This window comes from Buceros rhinoceros, unplaced genomic scaffold (assembly GCF_000710305.1).
Source record: "Buceros rhinoceros silvestris isolate BGI_N320 unplaced genomic scaffold, ASM71030v1 scaffold46535, whole genome shotgun sequence".
NCBI classification, from domain to species: Eukaryota; Metazoa; Chordata; class Aves; order Bucerotiformes; family Bucerotidae; genus Buceros; species Buceros rhinoceros.
Window position 1 is genome coordinate 699 of NW_010411994.1, and position 10,024 is coordinate 10,722.

Below are 10,024 nucleotides of genomic sequence, written 5' to 3' on the forward strand. Positions count from 1 at the left end.
CATGGCTTGCGGTGATACCAGCTGACTCCAGTGTAGCCATATTAGACGTTTTAGTCTCCATTATCACCAACCAAACAATCACACCTGCTGTTACCGCTGGTACTGAATGTTGGAAGGAAACAAAACAGGCGAGAAAACGATAAGATCATGAAAGTGAAAAATCCCTTCAACACTGTTTCCTTCCTTGTACCAAGGAATCTTTATATTAGACGGTTTTAATATATATATAATATTTACTTAAAAGTCGCAGTCAGTTCAGCCTAGAGCAGCTCTTCTAACACGCTTCTGCTGTAGGCACTGCAGAGGCGTTTATGCGTTTGCAGGTACGGCTGCTTGTGCAGTAAGACAGAACCATTAGTCGGCCCAGTTCAAAGGCGAGAAGGGCACAGTCCTCACCCTTGCAGACAGCCGTTCCATCAGCACCATCGTCAAGAGCTCTGTAGCGGTTCTTCTCTTCCCTGGCGGTAGTTTTACCTATGCCAGCAGGAGATGATGTAAAGTCCTCTTCAAGACAACTGTAGCTCAAAATTACCTTTTTTTTTTTCCTTTTTAACCAGTAACTGAACTCTGTTCGCAGTGTCCTTGGAAGCAGAGTAAGGCTGTAATAGATGACTTCAGGTGCGGTAAGGCTGAGGAGCCAACCATTCAGCTCCTTTCAGGGACCACGTCTCATTGATACTGTGCTCGGTAGCAGTCCATGACCTATCCCACTCCGGAGCTTCAGTGCCATGGAACACAATCTTTCAACTTCCATTCATTCAGGCTCGTTTCTGTGCCCGCTCGTTCTGTCCAAAATTAAAATTCAGAAGGTGACTGAGGGTGCCCTTGTCCCAGAGTCACATGGAAGGAATTTTGGGGAGCAATGGGACAATTTAATAATGCTTCCTGCCCCAGTTCCTAGTCTACAACTCAGAATCACTATTCTTCAAGGACAGACGCTTATCAGGAATCCTCAAATTAAGAGAGCAGAACACTTGCCCAAATCATACAGCACAGAACATCTGTTATGAATCCCAAGTCTATCCATCTGGCAAGTCAAATGCTACACTTCAGACTGAAAGCTCTCAGCCTTCCCGCCAGGCCCACAGAAAACGCTTTCCTGGCTTGAACAGCCAACTTCTAGTCAGCATAACTGCAAATCAGTGTTAAAACTCTGTAGCAACAAAAGGTTTAATCTCTGCACTTTCTTTGCCTTCCTGTGGGTAGTTGCCAAAATCCCAGCTCCAGAGGTACAGAGGAAGGCAGAATAGAAAAGGAAACACCATAACCACAGAAGAGAATCACAGAATCTACTAGGTTTGAAAAGACCCTGAAGATGAAATCCAAACGTAAAACTAACACTGCCAACACCACCACTAAAGCATGTCCCTGAGCAACATGTCTGTATGTATTTTAAATATTAAGAACCTCCAGGGATGCTGGAGGTTTAACACAAAATATCTTTCTCCTCTCCCCACCCCTTCCGACTATTTTGTAACAATGAACCCACAAGCGCTGCCTTCATACTGAAACGGAAATGTCCGAGTTGAAGGACAGGATCCTGGACACTAATACTCGTACTAGTCATGAGTTGCAATAAACCATGCAAGCTGAAGTTTGATTTTTTATTTTTCTTCCCCATTTCAATTACCTTGACTGTCTTCTCAAGCTTACACAGAGCCTCCTCATACTGCTGCACCAACGGCTTTAACGAGTTGCCCTTCACCGGGTGCTTCTTTATGTCTTGGATGCCAGCATCCTTCAACATCCGCAGGAACCTGCGTTCCTGCGTAACAAAACAGACGCGAGAGGTGAGACACTCCACTGCCTATCAGCCAGAAGAGAAAACGAGCACATTTTGGAACGCACTGCCTAGTCAGGAAACACTTTAAATTTCCAAGTACAAACCTCAGCTGACTGGAAAAGATGGGAAGTAGTATGAACCTTCTCTTCCCTATGACCCTGCGTGCATGCTTATAGACAAATCCCACACCAGCGACATACCTGAATTCTAAGGACCAAGCTGAAAGCAACACCCGCTTTTCCTGCACGAGCTGTTCTTCCAACTCTGAAAATGAAAAAAGTAGCATCAAGTCAGTTTAGCCGCTACGTTATCAGCTCCAAGAGTCTGATTCTGAAATTCTTCAGATATAAGAGTCTGATTCCAAGTTTTTTGTGGTTAGCACAGCAGGACTAGCCATATGTTACAAAGGATAAACATTTCCAGGGCTTGTTCACAGCTGCTGAGCTGCTGCAGCTTTCTGAACACCTAGAACTCGATGCTGTCCAGGACAGTATTTCTAGCTCCTGTAGAATTTTCTGTAAGGGGGAGCTAGTTCTCTGTTTCAATACCACATTACCCTGGTGATGCTATGGGCTTAATTTTGATTAGAAAGCTGTTGGTGTATTAAAGTAAAAAAAAAAAAAAAAAAAAAAAAAAAAAAAAAAAAAAAAAAAAAAAAAAAAAACAACAAACCCAAAGCTAAAAGCCCTTCTAAGTGCATGCCACCTTTGCTAAATATTTCCAAGTAAACCAAGCTTGGACATCCTCCTTTCGATCCTGGTTGTCTTACCGGTGAACATACGTCCTGATGAACTGCGGCGCGTCGTAGTTTATTATGTAATTCACTTCTCTGATGTCTATCCCTCTTGCAGTGGCATCTGTGCTGATTAACCTGGTTTTAATTGCATATATAGTCATTTTCAGGTAACATCTCTTGCACTGCACAGACAAGCAAAACTCAAGTGAACACAGCACAGCTTTTGCTGATCTCTGTTCTAAGTGGGCAGCCAGCCTCTGACCATGATGGCAGCACTGTAGATCACTCCTTATTGTCACAGGCATTATTAGCTGCCCACAGGCCTCCAAGCACCACCACAGGCTTGTCACCTACTGCTGTGCATCAAAGTTACTGGGTGTTTCCAGGTTGTCCAAGCATGCGACACTAAGCCAGACAGCTCCCACCACACCGGGGTTAGGAACCTGTAAGCTATCTGAGCATTCCATAAAGGCACTGAAGGCAGACGGCGAGGTGTGAAATACCAGTAGTCAAGGAGGAATTTAAACACCGGGTTTGGATAAAAAGAAAATCCAGAAAATAAATATTTGCCTTCTTCTCAGAGACATTCCACAAATGCAATCCCATGTAGCTACCAAACCAAATCAAACCCATGGGTAGAAGTAAACCTGGTCTGATCAGGGATTTCTTTGGCAGGAAGCACTAAACCACTAAAACTATATATAGTTCTAGCACCAACATCCCTTTTCTTCCAACAAGTGCCAGATGCCAAGCACACACATTAAACTTCAGATTTTCAGAACTGTATGTGTTCTGGGCAACTGTTTTTTTACTGCTTGTTATAAAACAACACACAGAAATTCAGATTACAGATAGATTAGACCTGGCCAAGTTACACGCAGGGTAAACAATTCAAGTCACAAGTCCGAGTCTCACACCCATTCTGCAAGCTGGTTCCTTGCTTGCTCTGTTTTACAGAGGACCCCATTTAACTGTTCTTGGTTCTCTGGCTTGTCACACTAGAAATAGCCTATGCTGGAAGACATGCAAGAAACTCATCTAAGATGCTCACAGTTGTATCTTTCCTTGTTCGAATTCCTTCATGGTTCTCTGTCTCTCATTTGGAGATAACCGAGAAGAAAATTCAGCCACGGTAATTCCACCAAAGGCTTGAACCAGCAGGAACAACCTGTGGGGTAGAAACAGTCACCTCATTACCTCTGAAATGTCACTTGACCAATAACTATTGCAGGAATCTCATTAATATATTCACCTATGAGAGGCTTCCCTGGAGTTGGTAAAGCACAACACACGGGAAAACTTCATTGTCAGCATGAAATGCAAGAGGAGCAAAGGCTTCGAATTCAGGTCACAAGGCACGTAACATTGCTGCAGTTGGCAGGGAAGAAGTTCAGAGATAAAAATTAGTTCTTGTCAAGGCTATCTTCTTTGAAACCCACTACCTGCCCATGACCTACACAGACATGGATGTCTCACAACTGACTAAGAGCAGCAAAACCAGATGCCACAATGCCACCCCCTTTGTAAGTCACAGTTACGGGTTAAGATGATACAACACAGGGTGGAGACAGGAGATCTGTGTTCTTCTAGTGTTCTCATTTCCCCACACCGAGTAACATCACGTCTGCGGGGTGACCTGTAGCTACATGCCTTGAAATGCATGTTATACGTATGGACAGCTGATAAGTGCTGCTACATTATTATTATTTTGTACCTCCGCTCCCCATTGCTGGTAAACTTATTTCTGCTTGAGAAGTTAAATTGAAAAAAAAAAAAATCCAGTCTTAACCAAATGAACACTAAGAAAACAAATGCACAAATGTAGAGCTCTCTGGGTCATAAACACTCCCAAAGCCACCTTCACCCAGCAACTCTGTAATGCAAGGAACCACAGGGAAGATGTATTTGTTTATAAGCTAAAACCATAACTAGTTACTCCAGAGTTAAACAAATCTTCAGGTACAACTTATTCAAGAGAAATAATGTCATACCGATAGCCCCTCGGGAAGTATGTATTTCTTATTAGTATCTTGTTCAGTCTCTGTTCCATCTCCGAGAGTTTTATTTTCAGAATAGACAGATGTGAAGAGGCGAGGCTGGAATAAGTCCAGCTGCTGCAGTTTCTCTGGGTCCTGGGTCAGCGTGGCTGAAAACAGCAGTTTCTGTAAGGGTATCTGAGGACAGCAGGAGCTGAAATAAACACCACACAGAATCTGAGCTGAGGATGGGACAAAGGAAATCCTCCACAAGTGCCTTCAGATGATGTTATAACGGAAGCAATTATCTCTTTTTGATGCTCTTTTCCTGCCCTGAGCCTTTCCTGCAGGTTCTTTTCACCCTTGTGATCAGCACTCTCAGCCAACTGTGCAACCTGCATCTGTTACGCCCCCACACATCCCTGCATCCTAGTTACCTGTGTTCTCATCCTAGTTGCTTCATTCCTTGGTTGGTGATCTCGGTTCTGACACATCTCTACCATGCTGTATGAAAGCAGCAACTGCAGATAATCCATTCCAGGAGTTTTCCTTCAAATCCATAACTCAGCTTGCCAGAGGGCATTACTATAGTCACTGTGCAAATGAATCTCAGACCTGCAATACCTGAGCATTCTGCTGATGCTCTGTTAGTCTAGTTAAGGAACACCTGGAGAATACAATACTTAGGCTTCAGTCTAAAGGACATCCTCTCGTAGAGCTGTTCACTGCCTGCTTTTCCAAGCCTCGGAGAAGCAGCTGCCTTACTCTGGCAGACAATTCTCAGAGTAAGCAAGCTTTGGGACTGCCTGTGAGAGTGCTGTGAAGCAGGGCAGCAACATCTAACTGCTAGTGTCTGTGCTACCAGTTCAAAGAAATGCTTTTGGCAACTTACCTGGCTGCTGTTACAGGCCCTGGTTTGGTCCTCTGAAAAAGCATGCTGGAGCCAGAGACATTCTCTGCTTGGAATGCAGCTTTGACAATTTGGTTCAGACAGTTCTGGTGCATGTCATCGATCATACGGTCAGCTTCATCTATGATCTGAATTCACAAGGATGACAACCACTTCTTGGTAAATACTGTCTAGCAATTAGCCAGCTTTTATTTTCCTTGGGTAATACTACTGCTGTCAAACAAAGGTTGAAGTTTCTATCCGAAGCTGAATTTTGCTTTCATTTCAGGGACTCAGTAGCCAGCCTGACATTTAAACTACATATGCATTCATTTGCACAGAAATGTAAGAGAGAAAAATCTCCACACCCTAAATAAGACTGCAGCTATACAGACTCCCATATGGAGGAAGCTACTACAGCCTGATCATTTACCCTGACCTGCACCAATAAAGCTTTACTCTGAGTTTGTGTTTGCAAGAGGCTAAAAGAGAAGGGGAAGCGGGTGGGTGCTTCGGTGTGAGTTGTAATAAAACATCTCATCCTGAGACCGCTACCTGAGCAATCTGGAGTGTAGACCAGGCCCACACAATAGCTCCAGCTGAGATGGATTTAAGTACCATGCAAGAACAAAGCAGGAATTACAGCTGTAACAGACCCTGCACTGAGATGGGAGACCTGTGGAGTTGACTCACCAGGAAGCGAAGCTGTGTCAGGCTGAACCCCGGAGTCTGGTTAATGTGATCTGTGAGGCGCCCTGGTGTAGCCACAATAATATCAGCCAGGCTGCAATAGCCTGTCACTCTGAAAGAACAAGCAGCTCATCAGTAAATTTCTCCCTACACCATAAAAAAATGTAACAGAGAGCCCTGGCCAGCAGAGATGAAGATTTTCCTACTATTAACTGAGAAATAGTAACACTCGAATGGGCACTTTACTTCAGAAAGCATGCAAAGGCAGTGCTGGACAATAAACCCTCATTTTAAACAAAACCCCAACATTCTTAATTGCTCTTACGAAAAGCTTAGTTGCAGCAAAATCCTCTACTAATCATTTGTACCCATGGGTGTAAGGAAAAAGTTTGCATTCTACTGAGCTGGTGAAGACCCCCCAAAATCTAAAAAAACATAACAATTATAAAAAGGGGGTAGTATCAGGCACTTCAAAGACAGAACAACCAGCATCTAGTATATAAACCCACTATCCAGAATCATTATTGCACAATGGTGTGATGCAATAACTATATTTTGACCTCTGCTTACCAAGACTAAATAGTTTACAATGTCTATAAACCTTATCAAAAGACCTCTTAACCTACTTTTTCTGGACGAGCATCTCCTGCTCCTTTGCAAAAGATTTCTGGCCAGTAATCAAAATGACCTTCAGGCCTGTCCCATCAGTGTAAACATTGAACACTTTACTCACCTGTAAAGAGATGGGCTTTGTTAGCCACGACAGAATCAGTGATTGAAGTAATACTTTCCTTTACAGTAACAACACCAAACCCACTGCCACGTTACTTCCACCTGCTTCACGGGACAGCCAGGCAGTACCAACTGCGCCAGCCCTTCCCTCAGCCCAGACCTGCTCAGCGAGGTGAAGAGCCACACACCTGTTGGGCCAGTTCTTTGGTGGGCAGAACAACCAGAGCTCGTACTTGGCAAACTACTCGATCCAGCAGAACCTGCCAAAACAAAGCCCAAACGAGCTGCTGAAAGCAGTGGGGGAGAAGGGGGTTCTTGTATCTAACCTAGTGATACAAGATGGGCTTCACACATCTTCCCATAGTTTTGTGTTTCCATTTTACTCCCCTCCACCCCAACTCCCCATGCTATACCTGTTGTCTGAGAAAATGACAAGATTGCTGACGTGAAGGGGACTTGTACAGTTCCCTCAGACAGCTCTGAGCTAAAATTCTGCTGCTTTGCATCCACAAATTCCTTCGCTTTCTGACCTACTGTCGCTTGAACAGAAGCAACCTCAGCATTTCCCCTGCAGATATTTCACTGGGGGTAAACTCACCTGTACTATGGGTATGACAAAAGACAGGGTTTTACCACTGCCAGTGGGTGCCGAGACGCAGATGTCTTTGGGGCGGTATCCTCCCCGCGCCATCAAATACCCATTGGACGCACTCTGTAGAATAGCAGGGATCACCTCTGCCTGAACTGCACAAAAAAGGAGGCAAACATTAACCACACAGTTAACTGGACTAAAACCAGTGTAGCCACAGGAGCAGTCATACACAACGAATCTGTTTCCCCATCTGTGCTGTTGTTGCTATAGACGTAAGAGATGAAGAAATCACAACCAGTTGCTAATAGAGATGCTGTTTGGTTGTACCTGGTTCTTGTTCACTCACGGGAGCTCAGCACTGAATGCAGAGACTTCCCTCTCCAAGGATTCAGCTATTTCTAATACTCAGCTACGATGTTACTATGTTAAAATGAACCCATCAAAATGTTTTCAACTTATCTGTCTTCCCGTTCTCATGTTAGGATGGCATTGGGCAGATTTAAAACCTGGGGAAGTTTGTCTCTAAGCATCCTTTCTCTGAAGTACAAACTACTCGGATACGGTGCGTATACAACACTCTGGTAGAACAGGGGGCAGCCTCGCCTGCCAAGGAGCAAAACGTGCAGCTGCTGCAGGCTCTGGAGTCATTCAGGTTCACTCAGGACAGCACATAAGGGCGGAAGCACACGATCCTGTACAGACAATAGCTTTGGCTGTCACGCATGAATTCTCTCCTTTCTCTGCCCCAACAAACTGGCCAACTTTGGTTTGTGAGGTTTAGCAGCTAGGGGACCTGGCTCTGTGACAAGATCATACTCAGTGATGCATATGACCTATGACTTCAGTGGACATTACTTCTACCAGACAGAGTGTGACACTGCTTGATTCAGCTACTACCAAGTGCCATAAGCTGGGCTTGATTTACAAGAAAACACAGGAAGTTGCTGTCAGCAACCTGTTAAGACCTGCAAGAACAAAGTCAGCAATAGCACTTACATTAAGATGGTACGTAACATCATACTTAAAAAGAGAAGACATGTGCTGGCTTCCAGTGTAACCTGGATGACTCTCTCATAGCTTAAGCCCCCGGGCTCAGCTGGACCAAGCAACTCACTGAAGGTCAGAGATCCTACCTTCTCCCCTCCCCTCCTTATTCCTGCCTCCAGCTGTGCTTGCTATCTCTTTAGGACCTGGCACTTACTATACTTCTTTGCAAAACTGGTAAAATAATGGAAAAACAACAGGTTGGGGGTTTTTTCTTGCACGGTTTTCACTGCTTTAATGCATTTAATGGGTTCCCAGAGAGGTCCAATCAGCAGCAGAGATGGTGGAAGCCAAGAAACTAAACCACAAGCCTGGCACAGGGAGAGGAAATGGGAGAACACCACCGTATTTTGTGGAGCTACACGTATGACGAGTGTAACACACTTTGATTACTCAGCCTGGGTAAAGCTTTGAAAAGGAAGGGTTAAAACCGGTACAATAACTTCGATGCATTTAATAAACTTGGGTTTGTTCTGTATTTTAGCTCGCTGACTACATAAACTATACACCAACAGACTGCAGGAACTACATAAGCCATTCTAGAAAAAACCAAAACCACCATCAAGGTACCTGGAAAAAAGGACTCGATCCCGTTAACTTGCAGCTTTTTCAACAGCCGGGGGTGAATTCCTGGGACATCTTCGATTGGAACTAGATTATCTTTGATACGTTTTTGCACTAGTTTGGGTTGAGCAAGCCACTGCGGTAAGAAGGGTTGAACCTGAAGTGGGGAAAAGGAGAGTAACAAAGTGTTTCTGCCGTCAACAGACAATACCATACATCAAATAAGGTGGTAAGAGGCCAGCTCCTTCCTGACCACTATCAAAATCCAGTCAAGCTAGCTACCTTCTGCACTGGCTTTCTGTCATAGTCTCCCAGAACCACCAAACTGGAGGGTGGAGGATTTGCCTCTTCCTCTGAAGCTGCCAAGGACAGCTCCTCCTTTGTGCCCTGATTTGCTTCAGCTCGTTCTCTGCAGTCTTTTTTCCCTGTTTCAGCTTCCTCTGTTTCCTCTTCCCTCTTCTTCCTTTTAGAAGACTTGTTTTTAAGGTTGCTTCTGTTTTCCTGGTTTTTTATGTCTTCTTCAGAATCTAGAATTTGGAAAACAATAATCAGCTACAGATCAGAAAGTGCTACAGAAGAGAGGCGTAGGGAACACTTTATGACAACACACTTTCAACAGCCTGCAAATTCCTCTTTCTTCCTAAATCCAAGTGCAAAAGCCAAACATGTCTTTGCTGGTATGAAGGGAACTGAAGACTGAGGTGATATGCTTCCCTCCTTCCCTCACACTAAACTGATCCTCAAAGCTTGCAACACGGGGCTTTCCCCTAAAAAAGGAATTATTTCGGGAACATATGATGCAGAGGAAAACAAAATTTACCATCAAGGAAATTCATCAAGTTACCCAAAGGGCAACCTGCATCTACTTCTGTTGAGAACTGTTGACTAAAACAACCCCAGTGTATCGTTACCTGTTTCAGTCCCCTCCTGAGGAACTTTGGCTTTTCTTCTGTTCTCCTTCCTCCTCCTCCTCGATAGAGAGCTGCCCCCTGCTGCCTCCTCGGTGTCCGCCCCTTCT

General features: G+C 44.4%; 1 protein-coding gene across 1 annotated transcript; it reads right to left on the bottom strand.

The window, feature by feature from the left end:
* Positions 1–758: 758 nt before the first annotated feature.
* Positions 759–10,020, bottom strand: DDX51 (DEAD (Asp-Glu-Ala-Asp) box polypeptide 51; the record flags this gene model as incomplete). Its single annotated transcript, XM_010136193.1, has 15 exons — positions 759–785; positions 1,631–1,765; positions 1,984–2,047; positions 2,553–2,654; positions 3,571–3,687; positions 3,772–3,887; positions 4,511–4,709; positions 5,388–5,533; positions 6,078–6,186; positions 6,701–6,807; positions 6,995–7,066; positions 7,405–7,550; positions 9,013–9,163; positions 9,289–9,533; positions 9,918–10,020. Coding segments are annotated over 15 exons (1,839 nt in total), but the record flags the coding sequence as incomplete, so codon positions are not given.
* Between the last annotated feature and the right edge of the window lie 4 nt (positions 10,021–10,024).